At 43.3% G+C, this 22,149-nt stretch overlaps 1 protein-coding gene across 3 annotated transcripts in view; it reads left to right on the forward strand.

The window, feature by feature from the left end:
• The first annotated feature begins 2,801 nt into the window (after positions 1–2,801).
• The window catches only part of DIS3L (DIS3 like exosome 3'-5' exoribonuclease), a 33,555-nt gene continuing 14,207 nt past the window's right edge, over positions 2,802–22,149 (forward strand). For 2 of the 3 annotated variants that reach the window (XM_077881553.1, XM_077881556.1), the window contains exons 1-6: positions 2,833–3,044; positions 4,626–4,779; positions 14,566–14,694; positions 17,063–17,198; positions 20,130–20,306; positions 21,565–21,643. In XM_077881553.1, coding sequence (XP_077737679.1) covers positions 2,906–3,044; positions 4,626–4,779; positions 14,566–14,694; positions 17,063–17,198; positions 20,130–20,306; positions 21,565–21,643 — 814 coding nt within the window. In that variant the 5' untranslated portion in view covers positions 2,833–2,905. Of the gene's footprint in view, positions 3,045–4,625; positions 4,780–14,565; positions 14,695–17,062; positions 17,199–20,129; positions 20,307–21,564; positions 21,644–22,149 lie in introns of all 3 variants that reach the window. The other variant, XM_077881555.1, reaches the window with a different exon arrangement.

Raw genomic sequence — 22,149 nt, forward strand, 5'->3', positions numbered from 1 at the left:
AACAACTATTCGGTGCTAGGAAATTTACTTCCCAAATACACTGAAAATCAAACTGGGTGCTGGCTTAAAAGCAAATGCAACAATCCCTGTGAGTGAATCCATTGATGGTAACACCTCAACAGGAATGGTTTGTGCCACAACATGGTTTATCTTTGTCTGTGGCAGTTATCATTCTCCTTGGGTCTCTAAATGCCTGGATGGCTAACACACAGCCAGGCGATACCTCAGAGGTTCCCTAACTGTGCCCCAACCATTCACAAACTAAGCCTTCTCACTAGTCAGCTCCACTGAATTTACATCATCAAATTAGAAAGGACCTTCCAAGAAACCTTCAGGATTCAGGATTTGCTTCCTTTCCCAGGGCCCTATTTCTTAGGCTAGGAATACATATAAATAAGAATATGATCAGGGGGGTGCCTGGGTGGCTCAGTCTGCCTTGACTCAGGTCATGATCCCAGGGTCCTGGGATGGAGCCCTGCTTGGGGCTTCCTGCTCGGTGGGGAGTCTGCTTCTGCCTCTCCCTCTGCTCCTTCCCCTGCTTGTGCTCTCTCTCTGAAATAAATAAAATCTTAAAAAAAAAAGAAAAGAATATGATCAGGAACCTTCCTTCACTCTTGAAAATATTGCAGAATCCGCTAAGACAACAGTTACCCAACAATGATCCTTAGACTCTGCGGCCAAAGTTGCTCTTGATAAGATAACCCTTAAAGATCTTTCAGCTGAGCAAGGAAGTGCCCGTGCTGTGGCCAACACTACCTGCTGTACTGGATTCACACTTCTGGAGAAGTTGAAACGGTCACATAAGATCACTCTCCATGCCACTTGGCTTAAAGAGGTGACTGCTTTGCTGGGGTCTTTCTTTGACTTACTTGATTTTAATTGGGTTGGGTCCTGGGGACCAATGGCTCCAAAGAGCTCTCCAAACACCGAGAATTATTCTGCTTATAATAATCACCATGGTCTTCCTGGCACACTATATTCCTTCAAAAGCTTTAAATGCAGGTGTGTGGCCACAAACCACCAAGCAAATGATCTCCCTAAGACTGGAACGCCAAAAAAGGAATGAAGAAAATGACCACCTAGAAAATTGGGAACCTGGAGTCATGATATGCGAATATCAGAGATTCAGAAAAAAAAAAAAAAACCAGACCTGTGAAAATCACAAAGAGGATCAGTAAAAGCTGTGAGAACTCACAGAGTGGCAGCTGAGAGGTGTGCTAATGCCTTCAATTTTGATCACATGTTTCAGTGGGGGACGAGGAAAAAAAGAAAGGAACAATAGGCCCCAAATCACCCCCATGACAGCAAACCAGACTTAATTGCAGTTTCAGCCTCTCCCAGGAATGTGACCTTAGCCAGACTATCTGGAATTATCTGATCAACACTAGCAAGGTATTCCTCGTGACAGACCCCTTCTGTTCCCCCAAAGGAAGGTAACCTTGTCTGAAACAATCCACTCCATTAAAAAACTTCCCTTCTGCCTAAAAAGCCCTTGCATTTTGCACAGCTCCTCAGAGCTCCTTTTTTGTTTGCTAGATAGGATGCTGGGCGATCCATAAATCCTTAAATAAAGCCAATTTGATCTTTAGATTTACTTGAATTTTTTTTTTTTTTAACACTAGGAAGCTCTGATAGCCCCAGCCAGCTGGTTGAGGTGCCTTAACCAGAGCTCAGCATCATAAAGTCCTTCGATGCAGGAGCTCTATTTTACTCATCTGTGAATAACACAGTCATTAGTTAAGAGCCTGCTTTGGATTCAGCCAGATTCTGGCTCGAATATTGACTCTACCACTTAATAACTGGATAACCTTGGCCACTTAACCTTCTCTAATCCTGTTTCATCGCCTGTAAAATGGGGATAATAAGCCTGACTCCACTGACTTGTGGAAATCAAATGTGACACTTGTATGTAATGTCCCTGGTACAGCTCAAAGGTCTCTGTGAGTGCTTGGAAGAGCAGCGCCTTCTAGCCAGCGAGGAGTGTGTGATCCCTGAAGAAACTGGGCCTGGGTCTCCCAGCCTGAAAGCAAAACTCCTGGGGATCCCTGGGTGGCTCAGGGTGTGATCCTGGAGACCTGGAATCGAGTCCCACATCAGGCTCCCTGCATGGAGCCTGCTTCTCCCTCTGCCTGTGTCTCTGCCTCTCTCTGTCTCTCATGAATAAATAAATAAAATCTAAAAAAAAAAAAAAAAAAAAAGCAAAACTCCTTTGCCACAGGCTGCCGAGGCCAGAGGTCATCAACGTTGGGACTGAACAGATAGTGTCGACCTCAAGGAAATGGGATTGGTTTTCGTTTTATCTGCATTGTTTGAATTTTTACTTGGATTAAAAATACATGGAATTAAAAATAAATACTTTTTTGAGCGGGGGGGGGTGGGGATAAAAATGCTGGTCTGGCAGCGTTTCTGGCTTCTTCATCGGAATCTTTTAGCTCTTTTAAGAAAGCAAGAGCGAGGAACAGAGGACACTAATTAATTAATTCCCCACCCTGCAGCCCCTATGCCCATAAGGACCTGGGGGTGGGGGGGGGGGTGGAAATAAATGTCCAAGAATCCTTCAGGGTTGCACCCAACCTTGCAGATTGCTTCCACGCAATCTACATATGTGGTCTCCCCGGGGCGTTTTATTTTGGGGTCAGCTTCCTCCTCTCCCTAACCGCCCCCCCCCCCCGCTCCGGGGGGCAACGGTGGGCAGGCGGGAAACTGAGGCGGGGCCGGCTGCAGCTCCGGGGCCCCTCGCGGCGCTCCTGCGGCTGCAGCGCCGCCCGGGAGCCCGCGTAGACCAGGCGGGCCGAGGGGCGGGCCCGGAGCCGCGGCCTCGCTTCCGCCCGCGCGGCGCCCGCCTCCTCCCGGCAGCTCCCCGGGCGGCCTCCGGGCCGGGCCGAGTCCCGCCAGCGCCGGCGGCATGCTGCAGAAGCGGGAGAAGGTGCTGCTCCTGAGGACCTTCCAGGGCCGGACGCTGCGCATCGTGCGGGAGCACTACCTGCGGCCCAGCGTGCCCTGCCACAGCCCGCTCTGCCCGCAGCCCGCCGCCTGCCGCAACGGTCGGGGCCGGGCCGGGCCGGGGCGCGGGCGGGGCGCGGGGCGCGGGGCCAGGCCGCTGCTCCCGGGCTCCGCACCCCGCCCCCATCAGGCGCAGGGCCCGAGAGCGCGGCGCCCCCACGGCCCAGGGGCCTGGCGATCGAGGCTTTCCGGGGGCGAGGGGGTGATGGGGGGGGGACGTGGGTGCAGGGCCTGCCCCTGATGCCCCCCGGGACGGCGCACTGGTGAAATGGGGGGTGCCGGGCGGTGAGAGGCGGGGCGAGGCACCGTGCTGCTGCTCCTTCGACACTTCCAACTCCCCACCAGTGTCAAAGATTCTATTTATTTATTTATTAATGAGAGACACAGGCAGAGGGAGAAGCAGGCCCCACCACGCAGGGAGCCCGACGCGGGACTGGAGACGCGGGACTCGATCCCGGGTCTCCAGGGTCACGCCTGGGGCAAAGGTGGTGCCAAATGGCTGAGCCGCGCAGCCAGCCCGCATGCCTCAGACTGGGGGACACCCGGCTGCCCTAAAATGTGTCGACTGTCTGGGCCTGGATGGTTGCACAGGAAGGCCTTGGGGACGTTGGATTTGGAGCCGCTGTGCGCTAACCTTCCCCGCCCCCCGGCTTGGTTGCTCAGCTGCAAGCGTGGCCCCGGGTTAGCTGGGAAGATCTCTCCCCTCCCTGGTGGGAGAGGAGCAGGGCCGTGTGTATGTGTATGTGTTTGGGGGGTCAAAGAGGGGGGTCCTTCTCAGAGAGTATTTGGAATCCTCAGTTTATGGTCAAGGTGAACATTGCAGTTGCAGCTTGGCTCACCCCGCTCCCGGAGATGCAGGCCGCGCGGAAAGCCTAACCCCTGCCCTTGCGTGCACTGAGCATCCTTTCTTTTTTTTTTTTTTTTTTTTTTTAATTTTTATTTTTTTTATTTATTTATGATAGTCACAGAGAGAGAGAGAGAGAGAGAGGCAGAGACATAGGCCGAGGGAGAAGCAGGCTCCATGCACCGGGAGCCTGATGTGGGATTCGATCCCCGGTCTCCAGGATCACGCCCTGGGCCAAAGGCAGGCGCCAAACCGCTGCGCCACCCAGGGATCCCTGAGCATCCTTTCTAGTCGATGCCGGCTTTCTGGCCCCTGGAGACTTCGGAGCATGTACACGGGCTTGATTCAGAACCCACTTGAAATTGCTCGGCAGAAACAAGTGGTTAACATATATATTTCGGGGGACCTCCCCCCGCCATTTGAATGTGAGTGTATGTCAGTCCCTTAACAAATACATATTTAAGGTGTGCTGAAGATGTTTGCTTTTTAAAAATTTCATCTTCTGCACCACTGGCAACACCATAAACCACGCTGAGCTTTTCCTTTGCGCAGCTTCAGAAAAATGAAGCTGCTGGGTTTACCTGAACTTTGGACCTCTCCCAAAGCAGATGTGTCCTGTCCTTTAAAAACTTCAAGGTGAAAAAAAAAACAAAAAAACTTTAAGGTGTAGTTGAGACTGGGAGTTATTTTTGTAGAGTGCAGCACCTTGATGCTCAAATAGGAATAAGCCAAGTTTGCAAATGTTGTCTAATCGCTTACCTTTTGAATTATGTTTTAGATGGGAAACTCTTGTCTAGTGACGTGACTCATTACATGATCCCAGATTGGAAAGTTGTTCAAGATTACCTGGAGATCCTTGAGTTCCCAGAGTTGAAGGGAATTATTTTCATGCAGACGGCTTGTCAAACCGTGCAGCATCAAAGAGGTCGCAGGTATCCATTTTGCATTATTTTTTATTTCTATACAGCATATTTTTCTTTTCCCCTTTAGAAAAAGGTCCCTTGTTGGCGGGAATGGGGAGGAATTCGTTATTTTGTCAGAAAGGACTTTTTGAGCTAATTTGGTATTCGCTGGTGAGGAATGCAGTGACATTATTTTATATTTCTGCTTCAACACCTGGCCGAGAGATCTGACTATAGATCAATAAACTGCAGTGTCCCTGGTATATGGGTATTTAAGATTCTTGGCTTTGGGTTTGCATTTATTTTTTAGATGTATTGTTTCAAAAGCCTACCCTTTTGTGTGTGTGGGGGGGGGACTATTTTATTTTTAAATTTTAAACTGTTTATTATGGGTGTAAATTGTACTTGTAGTGATTTATTTATTTAAGGAAAGCAGAAATAACTTGCTTTATTTTTACATTACTAGTATAACTACCAACCATACTCATTGTATTTGCTAAACAAAGGACTTCTGATTAAAATCACTCTAAAATGATTGCCTTATACCTAAATGAAGAACAATTGTTCACCTTTTAGACAAATATCTAAAAAATGGCTTTGCCTCATTTAACATTGGTAAAGGATTTATGATTCGAACATGAAGACTGCATGGAAACAGCATATTGGAATTATACATACAACCTCTTAACACCCCTAGTTATTTAAAGAGAAGAAACTGTGTGTTTACTCTTTTTTAAATGTGGTTTCTTCAGACTTTGGTGGTAAAAGATGAAGTATGTTTATTTGTGTGTGAAAATGATGAGTTGTCCTTACATGCTCAGTTCAAAAAAATGTACATTAACTAGATTGCAGATTTTTCAGATAGAATATTTTTAAATGAGTTTGAAGTTGATTTTGCTGAGACACAAAGATATAGATGTTTATTCACATTCGGGTTTGAATGCTGTTCCAGGTGTCGTATTTCAATTTCTGCTACTAAAATCAATTTGTTGCTATCATTTGGATTGCAAGCACTCTGCCGAGCCTTTTCAACTTCTGTTTTCTGAAATATTTTTAATATTAAGAGTTGTTTTAAAAGCCAATTCTTGGGACATTCAAAAGCAAAGGATTGGAATTTAAATGTCTTTTCTCCCAAACATTTCAAAAGTAGTTAACTTAATGAAAAACTATTGGTTTTCCATCGCTTTACTATGTACCTAAATATACTAAATGTGAGAGCAAAGGATGAGGATTTGTGAAATAGATGGGTCTGATAACACCTTGGTTTTCCCATCTGATATGCACATTGTAAGCTCATAGTTCTAGGCTTTATGAAATACAAAAAGAAATATTAGTGACCCTCCAACAACGTGGGGATTAGGGGCTTGGACCCCTGCACAGGGGAAAATACATGTATAACTTTTGATTCCCCCAAAACTTAACTAACAGCCTGCTGTGGACCAGAATCCTTACTAACAGCATAGTCGATTAATATATATTTTATGTGTTATGTACATTACAGGTTATATACCATATTCTTACAATAAAGTAAGCTAGAGAAAACATTATTTTAAAAAACCATAATGAAGGAGCACATGGGGGGCTCAGTCGGTTGAACATCTGCCTTCAGCTCAGATCATGATCCCTGGGTCCTGGGATTGAGCCCCCCCCCAGAAGGCTCCCTGCTCAAAGAGGTGTCTGCCTCTCCCTCTGTGCCCCCCTCCCCACTCATGCTCTCTTGCACCAGCTTTCTCAAATAAATAAAATCGTTTTTCTTTTAAGATTTTATTTATTTACTTGAGAGACTACAAGTAAAGGGGAGGAGCAGAGGGAGAGGGAGAAGCAGACCTCCCCACTGAGCAGGGAGCCCTTAGTGGGGGGGCTTGATCCCTGGACCCCAGGATCGTGACCTGAGCCAAAGGCAGACGCTTAACCAACTGAGACACCCAGGCAACCCCTAAATAAATAAAATATTTTTTTTAAAAGAAAGAAAACCATAATGAAGAGAAAAAAAACATTTACACTGCTATACTGTATTTACCAAAAAATTTCCACCTATAAATGGACACCCCGTAGTTCATACTAGGGTTGTTCAAGGATCAACTGTATCAGTCCCTCTCTCAACAAAGCTGTTTCTTGTTGGGGTCAAATACAATGAGGTTAAGGGGGCACGCATTACACGCAGGCCGTATGACTTAATGTGGACTATGCAAAGTGCAGAGGTAAATATGGGGTGTGAGGGTTTAGCCAGAAAGCCCTCTGAAGGAAGTAGGTTTAAGATCGATTTTTAAAGCAGGGGTCATGAATGTAACTGAAGAGAAAGGAGAGACAGGAAAAGGATTCAACAAGTTTGGGACTTCGTGCTTTGTTTACCTGGTAAGCAACCAGCAGTTATATTCAGGTTCAAACAACTAAATGACCAAATTACCTAAACCCTAAAAAGTGTCATATATCAAAAGCTAACTTTATAATTGATCACAGCCCTTAAATGTAGAAGATCCAGGGAATTTGCTGTATTAATTTGAACTTCATTAAGTGTTAAGTGTAAGTCACTGGATTTTTTATATTTAATCATAAGTGGCCTACAGGAGGCTCTCTGGTGTTTTGCTTTATTTTAAATGTTTTCTTTTGTTTTTCCTTCCTTTCTTGGAGATTTTTGTGATGCTAATCAATAATTCATTCTATTTGATATGCTTTTAGGAACATTTGTGCTTAAAAAAAGCTTTGTCAGTTAAAATACCTGGTTGCTCTAGTGTCTGGTATAAGGATGCCTTGCTTTCTCCTTTTGACCCCCTCCTGAATTCCTTCATTATAGCTTTAGAGTCTCAACAGTTAACATCTCTGTTTCTCAGTATATAACATACAAAATATTATAGTTGGAGAGGATCTAAGAGATCAAATGATCTGACTCCCCTCCAATATATCATTGTAACTTAGCATGAGTAATGTTATTGCCTTTGTTTCTAAAAGAATTTTTACCAACTTTTTTTTCCTGGACACCAGTCTTAATTTGCTTTATTGTATTGTTATTTAAACATGTTTAAACATAAATCCAGATGTAAAGTCCTCATGCTTAAGTACTTATTGCAGCCCTAAACCTAAATTGGACCTTCAAATTAAATAAACAAAGCTTACAAAATAAGAAAACTGCAAATGAACACTAATTTACTGTGACAGGTGACATTGTTCTACTGAAATGAAATCACCGGAGTTGAGTTTCACAATAATAAAAAGACACGGCCTCTAATCTGGTTCTGTATTTAATATGATTTTACATTATGATTTCAATAGTATCAATGCAGAAAATGCCCGTTCTCCTAAGTATATTATAGAAAACATTGTGAAAAAAATCACGTTTTTGATGGTTCAGCATGAGCACATCTTCTGCCTAACTTGACTGTCATCACACGCTTGTTCAGTGAGGGATCATTTGATGACTCTGTGAGTCTGTCTTGTCCACTGCATTCATGCCCGTATGTAGGTGTTCATCTGTTCATTCAACAAATATTTACCGAAAGACATGCTGGAAACTGTGCTAGCACTGGGGATGGCATGGTGAACAAAAGCAGACGCGGTGTTGGGGGAGACAGGTGGTACTCAGATAATGACGCAAACAGGTGGGGGACTGCAGCTGTGCCAGAAGCTCTGAGGGATAGGTGCTTGGTTCCAGAAGAGCCCAGATTAGTCAGAGAGGCAAGAAAAAGCTTCTCTGAGGGAGATGCCTCCGCTGGGCTCTAAGGGGTGGGTAGATGTAAACCAGGCAAAGGAGAAAAGCTGTCCACGTAAGGGGCCTGCTGTGCAGGGTCATGGGGAGGGAGATTTGCTCCATTCAGGGAACTAAAAGAAGACCCTGGGGTGGATAATGGGTCTCAGGGATGTTGGTGAAGGGCTGTAAGCAGGGCAAGATCCTATGTATAATCAAATTCCTTATTTGAAAAGATGACTAGGCTGGTGGAGAAAAGGCTGTGATTTTTTTTAAGTTTTTATTTATTTATTCATGAGAGACACCCAGAGAGAGGCAGAGACATAGTCAGAGGGAGAACAAGGCTCCCCATGGGGAGCCCAATGCGGAACTCGATTCCAGGACCCTGGGATCACAACCAGAGCCAAAGGCAGATGCTCAACCACTGAGCCACCCAGGTGCCCTGAAGAGGCTATGACTTTAGTTCACATGAGAGATGTTGGAAAGAAATAGATATTTCCAACAGCCTCTTAGTAGGTAAAAGTCTGTAGATCTTTCTCAGTCTTTAACCCAGAGAATTGAAAATGTATCCATGCAAAATTTGTACTAGAATGTTCATAGCAATTTTATTCGTAATAGCCCCCCAAATGGAAACGGACCCAAATGTCCACAACTGATAATGATTACACAAAATGTGTTTTATCCATATAGTGGGCAACTAGTCAACCATGAAAGGAGTGAAGCACTGACATGTGCTACAACATGGATGAATCTTGAAAATATTATGCTTGCTGAAAGAAGCCAGCCACACAAAGTCATTTTTGTATGATTCCATTTATATGAAATGCCTTGAATAGGTAAATCCAAGAGACAGAAAATAGACTCATGGTTGCCAGGGGCAGGGGAATGAGGAATATTGTTAATGGATCTAAGTTTCTTTTTGGAGTGATAAAATGTCTGGACTTGGTGGTGATGGTTGCATAACTCCGTGACTATACAAAATACTATGGAATTGTATGTTTTAAAGGGATAATTTTAGGGATGCCTGGGTGGCTTAGTTGGTTAAGCGTCTGCCTTCAGCTTGGGTCATGATCCCAAGGTCCTAGGATCGAGTACCATGTTGGGCTCCCTGCTCAGTGGGGAGCCTGCTTCTCCCTCTTCCTCTGCCTACTGCTATCCTTGCTTGTCCTCACTTGCACTCTCTCTCTCTGTCAAATAAGTAAAAGCTTAAAAAAATAAGTAAAAGGGTAATTTTATGGTATATGAATTATATCTCTTAGTTAAGCTGTTATTTAAAACAAATAAAACCTGGGCACTGGGTGGCTCAGTTGGTGTTGAGTGTCAGCCTTCGGCTCAGGTCATGGTCACAGGGCCCTGCATCTACCTCTCCCTCTGCCTGCCACTCTCCCTGCTTGTGCGCGCACGCTTTCTCTCTGTCTCTCTCTTTGTAATAAGTAAATAAAATCTTTAAAAATAAATACATAAATAAAAAATAAAATAAGTAAAACCTATAAAACTCAGTAATGGAGTTAGATGTGTAAGGGGAAGGAGAAGGTGGCGTCAAGGCTAACACCAAGGTTTCTGGTTTGCATGACTGTATAGAGAGGGAGCGCTGGAGGAAGTCGAGGGGTGGAGCTAGAGGTTGTGAGTCTGAGGTTGTCTTTGAGGCTTCCAAATGGCAGTGCAGTTAGAGGGCATTCAGAGGGTCGAAAATATATGCCTTTGAAAATGTTTTAAGAGTACCACCTAGGGGCATCTGACTGGCTTAGTCAGTACCATGTGTGACTCTTGATCTTTAGTCATGAGTTCATGCCCCACACTGGGTATAGAGCTTACTTTAAAAAAAAAAAAAAAAAAAAAAAAAAAGGGATCCCTGGGTGGTGCAGCAGTTTGGCACCTGCCTTTGGCCCAGGGTGCGATCCTGGAGACCCGGGATCGAATCCCACGTCGGGCTCCCAGTACATGGAGCCTGCTTCTCCCTCTGCCTGTGTCTCTGCCTCTCTCTCTCTCTCTCTCTCTCTCTCTGTGACTATCATAAATAAATAAAAATTTTTTTAAAAAATAAATAAAAATGAAAATTTAAAAAAAGCAAAACACAGACTTTCAGAATTCTTGTGGGAAACTCTGGAGCTCCAGGATAGCTCGATCTGAAGAGCATGTGACTCTTGATCTCAGATTTGTGAGTTTGAGCCCCCCGTTGAATGTAGAGATACTTAAATACATAAAACTTCAGAAAAAAATTTAAGATTTTATTTATTTATTTATGAGAGACACAGAGAGAGAGAGGCAGAGACACAGGCAGAGAGAGAAGGCTCCATGCAGGGAGCCCAATGCGGGACTGTATCCAGGGATTCCAGGATCATGCCCTGGGCGGAAGGCAGATAGATGCCCAACCACTGAACCACCCAGACGTCCCTAGAAAAAAATTCTTGTACAAAATTCAAAGACCTGTGAGGGTAAGTCTACCTAAGAGACCTTAGCAGAATTCTGCAAAAACTGGTCGAAGAAACACAGCATTGTACCTCCCCCAACTGGTTGTGGGATGCCCACTTCTAATCCCCAGAGAATATAGGCAGCAGGAAGAGAGGACTTTGCATCGGTAGGTGAGATCATCCTTGAATGAAAATAGTACAAAAAGCAATCTAAGGAAGGTAAGCGTGGCCATACCCTGAAGAAATTATTTGAACTATTCAAATAATAGAGAATTGGGGAATGCAAGTCCAGGGAAACTGCGGTTCTTCTGGAATATTTATTTATTTATTTATTTATTTAAATTTTTATTTTTTTTAAAGATTCTATTTATTCATGAGAGACACAGAGAGAGAGGCAGAGACATAGGCAGAGGGAGAAACAGGTTCCTTGCGAGGAGCCTGATGCAGTACTTGATCCCAGGACCCCAGGATCATGACCTGAGCCAAAGGCTCAACCACTGAGCCACCCAGGCACCCAAGACTGGAATTTTTAAACCTTCAGATCACTTTATTGTACTTGACTGTCTGAAACTGCTGTTCTCGTATCATTCACACCAAACTTGTCCAAGGCACCATGATGCTCTGTGCTGGCTCTATGCAGGATACTCATATATCTAACCCCATCGTATGCACCATCAGCCCTGACTAGCAAAAATATGACTATATTGTATGTATGCACTATTAAATTACAGCCAGAAGCCCACAGGCCTACAAGAAAACCCGACTGTCACACTCTGAGTGATTCACTTTTTCCTGCTTTCTCCATTAATATTCTTGTACCATTTGTTCATTCGTCTTATCTGGCTGATAGGTAGCTGACAAATGGAAGCATGCACGAAAGTCTATGGAAAATATATGGGAACGAAACTTTAAATTGAGAACATTTCTTTCTGTTAAGTTCTATATTTTGCTGTGTCATTCCTCTAATTTGGTGGTAAACGCCCTGAGTCTGGCTTGTGGAACATCAGTATCTAGGAAGGATGGGATTGGAGAATCCTTGGGTCCAAAGTACAGGTGTCCTAAACAAGTCCAGGGGTGTGTGTGGAGCTAGCAAAACAGTCACCAGGTTCCAAAAATGTCCAGGTTGGTCTGGACACACCAGTTTCTTGTAGCTGGATCACTGTTGTCACAAAGTTGGGAGTTCAGGATGCCTGGGTGGCTCAATGATTGAGTGTCCGCCTTTGGCTTAAGTCGTGGTCCTGGGATCAAGTCCGGCACATAAGGCTCCTTGCAGGGAGCCTGCTTCTCCCTCTGCCCATGTCTCTGCCTCTCTCTCTGTTTCTTGTGAATAAATAAATAAAATCTAAAAAATAATAATAATGATCTTTAAAAAAACAGTTGGAATTCACTTAAGCATTTGGAAAATGTTTATTGGGCGCATGAACCATACTGCCTACCATCCTGAACTTTCTGTCCCATCTCTTCCTTTGAGTCCTTTGTCTAGCTAACTCTCATTCATCCTTCTCTCAGGTGTCACCTCTTCCCTGATGCCTTCCCCAGACCTCCCATGGTCTTGTCACACCCTGCACTTTTCTCCTCAGAGCACTTCTCCCACTGCAATGGGTGGTCCTGTTTGGTTTTTTTTTTTCCACCTGGCCTATTTTTTTTTAATTGTGGTGAATGTATATAGCGTAAGATTTACCATTTTAACCATCTTTACGTGTATAGTGGCATTGAGTACATTCACATTTCCTGCAACTGTCACCACCATCCCCTCCAGAACTTTTCTCCCATTAACCAACCACTAACTCCCCACTCAAGCCCCAGGCAACAACCATTCTACTTTCTATCTCTGTAGATTTGATTAAATACCTCGTGTAGGTAGAATCATACAGTATTTGTCCTTTTGTGTCTGGCTTATTTCACTTAACATCTCCAAGATTTATCCATGTGGTAGGATGTCTCAGAACTTACTTTTTAAAGACTTAGTAATATTCTCTTGTATGTGTACACCACATTTTGTTTATCCATCCATCCATCATTGGACACTTTGGTTGCTTCGTCGGTTACTTTTGGCTATTGTGAAGAATGCTGCCATGAACATCAGGATAAGAATATCTCTTTGAGGGGCACCTCGGTGGCTGAGTGGTTGAGCATCTGCCTTTGGCCCAGGGCGTGATCCTGGAGTCCTAGGGTTGAGTCCTGTGTTGGGCTCCCTGCGGGGAGCCTGCTTCTCCCTCTGCCTATGTCTCTGCCTCTCTCTGTGTGTCTCTCAAGAATAAGTAAATAAATTCTTTCTTAAAAAAATAAAATAAATTTTAAAAATGTAAAAAAAAATCTTTTATTGCTTAAGAAGTAAGTGCTCATTTAAAAACATTAATGCATTACAGAAATGTATAAAGCAGAAAGTGCAAGTCTTCCCCTTACCCCCGTGCAGGGACAGCTGCTGTGAGCAGGGTTGTGTAGACTCTTCTGTGCCTACTCTAAGAGGTCTTAAAAATGACTTTAAATATATCTCTGTGAAAGTGGGAAAATCACCAATTAGATATGTTCTAGGCCCTTCTGAGTTGGGGGTGGGGCAGCTTTCGTTTGTATAAGTAGGATGCCCTTAAGGAAAGCTGCTGTTCACAGACCTGAAACTAAACCCTTTTGTGTATTATGAAATTGTAGAAGTGCCATTACTTGATTCTTTTAAAAATAGCTCAAAATTAGAATCACCAAGAAAACAAAATCAGTGTTTCTTGTTTTCTCATTAAGCATTAAGACGACACAGATATTGGTGATGAGCATTTATTCAAAGAAGAGAAGTTGGAGAGTTTTAGTGCTTTAATGAAAAGATCTGTTTTTTTTTTTTTAAGAATCCATGGCAGCAGGCTGGAGGTGGGAATGGAAGGGCACAAATTTTATTACATTAAAACACATGTTAAATGCCAATCATCTACCTTGGATGATTTATATGTTAATTTAACATCTGATTTTAATATCAATCCATTTTTTAAATAAACAATTGGCTTCCTTTAAGATAACTGTGAACCTTTTCTGTATTTCATATTACCCAGACTACTGAAAAACACCTTCTTAAAAAAAGAAAAAGAAAAAAGAAAAGCATCGTCTTAGAAACCAACCCATAGGAAGCTGCGTATTTGATGTGATACTTTGGCTGGCATCACTGGAAGGATCTCCTGATGGGACAAACCTTAAAACTTTGTTAGTTATCTGACAGATGAAGCTGGCCCTCATTCATGTAAATGAGGCAGCTGCATAAATAAAATTCACAGATAAATCCCCAAACTTATTCCCTTTCCATGTCCTTTTCCAGGCTGCAAGCAAATATAAAATACACTCATGCCTAATGCCATTTGTAGAACAAAATGAGGTACAGAAATAAAGTGCTAAACCCTGCTTGCCTCTGGTCCTCAAAGAGCCTTTGAAGAGGGGGCTGTATGGCGCAGGCTCATATAATTCCGTTATTAATGGCCAGAAGTCTAGAAGGGGAAAGGGCAGGGGTGATTGATCCACAAGCTAATTAATGAGGTCCTGCATAAGCACATTCTAGCAGGCAAAACTGAGAAACAACAGCCCAGTAGTACTACACATACTAAGGCCAATATATATAAGTGTTTCTTGGGTTTTAAAGAATCCATCTTTTGTCCTAAAATGCTTCATCTTCTCTGATCCTTAGCAGGAGCTGGCAGTAGATGAGTATCTGCTATGTCAGATTTATTTTTCTCTTCTGTGTCCCAGACAGTACAACAAATTGCGAAACCTCCTAAAGGATGCACGTCATGATTGCATTCTCTTTGCTAATGAATTCCAGCAGTACTGCTATCTCCCTCGGGAAAGAGGAGAATCCATGGAAAAGTGGCAGACCAGGTATGGCACCACCAAATGGCTGTGAGTTTTGCATGACTCTTTTTAATTTCTTTATCATTGGTTTTCTGGGAGTTGATCTAAATGGTTTGCTAGAATAAACCAGTTATTCTGGAACTATGATCATTACTGAAATAATGTGTCATTATTTTAGCTATATTGTTTGAATACATATATGCTTTAGAAATTGTCATTAGGGAGCTACAGATACTCAGAGTGAGTTTGCCCCAGATCTTAACATTTGGCATTATCATTTTAATGTCTCTCTGTGTGTGTATGTGTATGTATGAGGGAGGAGGAGGCCCACTTTTAAGCGAAGATCATCTCAATTTTTCTGGTACAGGTTGCTCTAATATCCCAACCAGTCTTATTAACCTGAAACATGTAGGTTAATGCTGCTAAAGCTGTTTTAGGAAGTATGCTGTTGCCTTTTATATCTGCCTAAAAGCAGAGCTTGAAGCAAGGAGTTGGGTGTGGGTTGTTGATGTGGGAGGTAATTCCCTGAAACAGGAGTGAGGAAGTGCCTGGTGTGAGACAGAGGAGGGAAAGCAGTTCAGGATATGCTACCGCTGTAGGAAACTGAGGCTCAGTCCTACTGGGAACCTCTGAGAAGCTGCATAGTATATGCCGTAGAAGTCACCTAGAAGAGTGGAGGCGAAGGTGTTAAAGAGACTTCCGCCTTTAGCTGAGGATCATTCTACAGGAGTGTTGACTCCACTCATTGGGCCTAGGGTGGGCTAGAAGTGCTGCCCAGCTGCAGCTTAAGTCAGGGGCACAGGGGCTGGGCACCCATAGCCTCTGCTGAACTCTTCTGCAGAGGGCCAAGGAGACCTTAAGCTTTCAAATGTCTTATCCATACAAAATATTTAAATTGTCTTTTTCCTTGTGATTCTTTATCTGTGTAGCCATTAAATATTTAAATCCTCTAAAAAAAAAAAGCACTGATGCATACTGAATCCTTAATTATAGTACTAAGTTCCCGCAGGGCTTAATACCAGGAAGGGAAAGCAAATCTTTCTCTAGATTAGGTCACATGTGAGTACTTAAAATGATCTTACTTACCAACTACACAGGCTTGCACAGAATAGATACTCAGTATATGTTGGCTGAATTTTTTTTTTAACTAAATCTTTTTAAAAGATTTTAATTTAATTTATATGAGAGAGAATGAGAGAAAGAGAGCAGGGGAAGGGCAGAGGGAAAGAGAATCTCCAGCAGACTCCACGCTGAGTGTGGAGCTGGTCGTAGGGCTCGATTTCACAACCCTGAGATCATGACCTGAGCCAAAACCAAAAGTCAAATGCTTAACCAACTGAGCCACCCAGGCACCCCTAAAACTAAAGGAACCTTACCTAGCATCTTAATTTACAGCAGGGAAAACAGATGCCTACAGAAACCGATTATCCAAGTTGATACACATCGTTGGAAACATAATCCAGTCTTGAACACACGTCTTCAGGCCTGGGTTATTTTTTCCAATTTTGATTCTTTTCAGGAACATTTTCAGACATTTCATGTGATTCCATACCTTAATGGATTATGATCTTCAGCCATTTGCAGCCTAGTTTTTCTCTTAGCCAGACTTGTTTCTTCATCTTTTAAACCTCTTTTAAACATAGTTTAGCTTGGGGAACCCTGGGTGGCGCAGTGGTTTAGCGCCTGCCTTTGGCCCAGGGCGCGATCCTGGAGACCTGGGATCGAGTCCCACGTCGGGCTCCCAGTGTATGGAGCCTGCTTCTCCCTCTGCCTGTGTCTCTGCCTCTCTCTCTCTCTCTCTCTCTCTCTCTCTCTCTGACTATCATAAAAAAATTAAAAAACAAAACAAAACATAGTTTAGCTTGGTCACCTGTGTGGTGCTGTGTGTCACAGCTTTCCAACTAAAAGGTATTAAAAGATGACAGAGGGCAGCTCTGGTGGCTCAGCGGTTTAGCGTCTCCTTCAGCCCAGGGCATGATCCTGGAGACCCAGGATCGAGTCCTGCATCGGGCTCCCTGCATGGAGCCTGCTTCTCCCTCTGCCTGTGTCTCTGCCTCTCTCTCTGTGTCTCTCATGAATAAATAAATAAATAAAATCTTAAAAAAAAAAAAATGACAGAGCCTCATGGTTTCTGGGCCACATCAACAAATGAAAGAGGTTGCTGCAAATGGTTGGATGTCTTCGGGAAGAAGAGATGTCAGGTGCTGTCTAATTCATCTTTGTATCCCCGCAAGGACCCAACTCAGGACATATTTATAACAGGTGCTCGAGAATTAGTTGTTGAGTGAATGAATAGTTGTCTACATAAACTGAAGGAGAGCATATTAAAAGCCAGGCGTGAAGCTTTGAACAGTAGCTTGTCTTGGGAGGGCTCACATGCCCTTTGCTTTTTTAGGAGCATATACAATGCAGCCGTTTGGTACTATCACCATTGCCAGGATAGGATGCCTATCGTCATGGTGACAGAAGATGAAGAGGCAATTCAGCAGTATGGAAGTGAAACAGAAGGAGTGTTTGTGATTTCTTTCAAGGTACTTACATCTGTTGTGTCCGTAAATGTGTCTGTGTGCGTTCATTTACTCTGTGGCACCCACAAAGCTCTCTGTCCTGGTGGTAATACAGAAAAGGGACAATGAAGAGTGAAGGAACACTTCAACCAACGAGTTCCATGTCTTTGTTTCTCCCCAACTAAGTAATCTTAGCTTTAGCAAATTTGGGCAAACTCTGTGACTAGAAGACCCATAGCATCTGAGACGTCAGCCCAATAAGCCCCTGTTGACAGTGAACTCGTGTGTAGTTATAACAATAACAATCTTAGTAATGACGATGATGAGAATAGGTTGGATCTTATGATATTGTCAATAGGTTTTTGACCTAAAAAATGGCAGTTTTACATGGCCCCCCCTAATAGTAATAGCCACCGTTTATCTATGCCAAGCACTATTCTAAGTGTATTGTTTAATTCTTGCTGTAATCCCATGAGGTAGATGTTATTGTCTATATTTTATTGATAAGGAAACTAAAGCACAGAAAGGTTAAGCAACTCACACAAAGTCACCCAGGCAACAAGTGGTGGAACTGAGATTAGAGTCCTGGCATTCTGACTCCAAAGCTCTTACCCACCCTGCTCTGCTGCCTCCCAAATTATTTTATTTCTTTATTTATTTATTCATGAGAGACACAGAGAGAGAGAGGCAGAGACACAGGCAGAGGGAGAAGCAGGCTCCATGCCGGGAGCCCTATGCGGGACTCGATCCCGGGACCCCAGGATCATGCCCTGAGCCGAAGGCAGGCACTAAACCACTGAGCCACCCAGGGATTCCCTCAAATTATTTTTCTGAGTACACACGCAACATAGTTTTTAAAGGCCAATCATGTTTTTCTGCTGTTCCTCACTCTTCCCCACTTAGGAATGTGCATGGGGGTTAATAAGGATAAAGGACGGGGTGATGAGATGTGATATATGAAGGCTGTCACATCAGATCACAGACAGGAACGGTGTTATCAGTGACCTATTCTTGGGCTGTGTTAGCAACACAGTTCTCCTATTTTGGGGATACCCTTTGGGAAGGGGGGAAAGCTGTTAATCTCTCAGTAGATTACTGGTCTCGTCTGTCTTGCCCATTGGCCAATCAAGTTCCAGTGGTTGATATTGGTTTTTGATTCAGAACCTAGAGTGAGGCCCTCTATTACCCCTGTCAGTTTACAGAAAGTCAAGTTGGATTTTGAATTGTAGATTCTATAAGAGTTCCCAGGTGCATGTATTGCTAAAGATTTGCCAATAGAATTTTCTTGGCCCTGCTATAAAAAAAAGTGTTCTGGTATGCCAGAGAATTCCGGGGGCGCTGGGTATTAATGGCAGTGTCACTTGTTTTTTCAGTTGCAATACATCATGTCTTGTTCCTACAGAGGACAGTTGACTAAAATTACATTTTTCTAGTTTTTGTTAAAATTACTTTTCTTTGTAGTCCAGCACTATAGTACCGTTTTATTGCGTATAGCATCTCCTAAGCAGACCGTGTGATTGAGGGCTTCATAAAGGCGGGGAAAAAAAAAGCAGGGAAAAAAAAGAGGTACTGTGGAGTTCAGATGAGAGGGAAGGCCAGAATTTTCTGTGGGACTTGAAGTTAGCTGGGAAGAGTGGAGACCATATATCCTCGCGAAGAGTTGGTGGAAGTTTGGTGGTGGTAAGTGACCGTAGAATGTGGGTAGTGAGTTAGCAGAGACGGAACTTCTCGAAGGACTAGGGAAAGAAGGGAAGTGATTTGAACAGTTCCCTTAAGTCAGTGGGAGAAATGCTGGTGGTGACGAGAAGGATAATATATTTTCTTTTTAATTCGAGAAAAAAGAGAACGTGCTAGACTCTACCTTAGACTTAAAGTCGAGTGAAAAACACAGGTAAAATTGGTGTTATTTAGTGAGAGTAACCCCCTGAGGGAGTGTACTCTGGACGTAGCACAGCCAACGTCAACACACTGTCCTCTTGCGAGTGGTGCCTTGGTGTTTGGCCTAGGGTCTCTCCGACAGAATTACACCAAAAGGTGCAGTAACGGTGTGTGAAGGGGACCCTGGCCACCTGTTTCAAAGTCCTATTTCGTACCAGGTCATCACATTAATACGTATGTCTGTGTGAGGACTGTTAACCACATCTGTGGATGGTCACCAAGGACTTGGTCCTCTGGCAGCTGGGGAGGCGGAGGCCTCAGAATAATCGAAAACCTTCACTTTGCCACTCTCTGCTAATTTGACATAGCCAGTAGGTGGGGGGAAAGGAGGCATTTCCATAGACACTTTGCTCCTTGCCATTTTTACATGCTTATTTAAGTCTCTTATAAATTTCAAACATGTCAAGATGAAAAAAAAAAACAAAAAACAAGATGAGAATTCACACATAAGAGCTTCTTTTCTCCATTCACCGCAGGCCATTGTCTGCAGTAATGAGATGCTTGTAAAGACAGGCAGGACAAGGATGTGTGCATGCGTGCAGAGAGAGGAGGAGATTTCAAAGTGCAAAGTAAACATTCCATGGTGGGAAGGGCCTTTCTAGGGTTCACTTGGCAAGGCTTCAGGGATTAGTGAGATGGTTAAAAAACTAGTCAGTAATGTGAGCCTCAGGGAGGTAATGCTCATTTAACAGCTCTTCAAAAATGTGTGCCAGCAATTCCCATCCAGGACTTTTTGTGAGACTACCAAAAGGAAGAGCCATTGTCTTCTTCTTTTTTTTTTTTTTTTTTTTTTAAGATTTTATTTATTTATTTGATAGCACACAAGCAGGGAAAGTAGCAGAGAGACAGAGAAGCAGGCTCCCCACTGAGCAGAGAGACCGATAACGTGGGACTCGATCCCAAGACCCTGGCATCATGACCTGAGCCGAAGGCACACACTTAACTGACTGAGTCACCCAGGTGCCCCAAACCACTATCTTTCTGACCATGTTTCTCTAATGCCTTTATTAAATGCAGAATTACCTGGACAACTTTTGGCCTGACTTAAAGGCCGCCCATGAGCTTTGTGACTCCATCCTTCAGTCTCGACGGGAGAGAGAGAATGAGAGTCAGGAGAGCCACGGGAAGGAGTACGCAGAACATCTTCCCCTGGAAGTGTTAGAAGCTGGCATTAAATCGGGACGCTACATCCAGGTGAGGGTTGTCCTGAAGCATCAGCGTTGGGACCAGCCCGCATGTTTTCTTCTCTGCTTTATTGGCCATCACAGGCCTTTAATTTCAAAAGCTGTAAATAAAATGGGCATGAGTAAGCCAGGGCTGTCAGTGTTTCAGATGATTTGAGAGTCTTTCTTCCTACGTGCTTATTTAATTATGGACACCTTGCTGCCTGGTTTGATGCTACTCTGTAATCTTCTTAATCAGGTTATATATTGAGCACCACACAAGCCTTCTAATGCCTCCAGTCTCTGGGAAAGAGACTATATTTTGAATCAAGGTATTTGCCTTTGACAAAATTGTGAAATTGGTGAAATTTGGCTTCTTGGCTCCTTTGCAGTGTCTCTGCCTCTTTCTTTCTTTTCTTTCTTTTCTTTCTTTTCTTTCTTTTCTTTCTTTTCTTTCTTTCTTCATGAGAGACACAAGAGAGAGAGATGCAGTGTCTCTGCCTCTTTCAAGGGGGTCATTTGTAGTCCTCCAGGACCCAGAAGCTGTTAAGCTGTGTTGATAAGGAATCAGATTATTTATCAGATTTCAACAGCTTTACGTGTGTGTCTGTGTGTGTACAGTTTTATCACATCAGTAGATTTGTGTATCCACCACCACTATTGAGATACAGCACTGTTCCATCATGAATTTTACATTTTGACAAGCAGCTCAGACAGTTTTCATGCAAGCCAAACATTGAGAATAGCATGCCAAAGTCCCTCCTAAAGTGTGGGTATTATTATTATTATTATTAATTTTATTTATTTATTATTTATTTAGAGAGCAAGGGAGTAGGGGTTAGGGAGGGATAGGTAGAGAGAGAGAACCTTAAGCAGGCTGCATACCCAGCATGAAATCAAGAGTCGGATATTTAACCAACTGAGCCACCTAGGTGCCCCTAAAGTATGGGCATCTTAAATGAGTATGCCTAGAGACTCTGATGCTTCCAACTCGGTAGTAAAGTTTACAGCATTCCTGGGAGGATATTTTGAGGAAAAAGATTTTTTGAGGACCACTCATCACTTCAGTAAAATACATCCTTTATTGGTATAGGCAAGAATAGTTCAAAATGATGGTGTGTTCTCTGGAGAAAAGAGACCTTGGTGATGAGTATTTTTCCTAAAGGAAGGGATCACAGACCTTAAAAGAATATTTTGGGGTTATTTTCATATACTTTTTGAAAACTGTACCTTTGGAGGCAAAGTGGGCAGTAAAGAAATTTTTCTATTGATTTTTATTATGATTGTAGGGAATCCTGAATGTCAACAAACACAGGGCGCAGATAGAAGCTTTCGTTCGACTTCAAGGAGCCAGCTGCAAAGATTCAGGTTCAGTATAAGCCTTACGTAAACTTCCGTACTACATCTTTATTCTGATATTACACGGTGAAGAAAGCAAAGCTGACCCTGCCGTCATGTATGCCATGTCAGGTATCCCCACTCTGGGTGTGTGGGGGTCACAGATTGGTGTTTTTTCCCCCTCGAAGTTTATAGTTTCTGATTTTATTGCAATCAGTTTTTAAAGATGAGAACAGCTACATTTTATTGAGTACCTGCTGTATACGCATCAGGTACCTTTCTAAGCACTTAACGTGGATACTATCATTATTTTGCACCTTTTATCCATGAAGATACACAAGGTTACACATGAGGAAACTGTAATACAGGGAAACAAAGTCACTTGCCCGAGCTCACACACCTGGTGAGTGGTGGGGCTAGATCTGCTGCTGAGGCAGTTTGGCTGTGATTTTAAGACACTGCCCTTTGTGGTCTTGCTGGAATAATTGTAAAAGTGATAAAAATGAAGAAGATGTGGAAGTAAGTTGTATCATAAT

Source organism: Canis aureus, chromosome 32 (genome assembly GCF_053574225.1).
Source record: "Canis aureus isolate CA01 chromosome 32, VMU_Caureus_v.1.0, whole genome shotgun sequence".
NCBI lineage: Eukaryota > Metazoa > Chordata > Mammalia > Carnivora > Canidae > Canis > Canis aureus.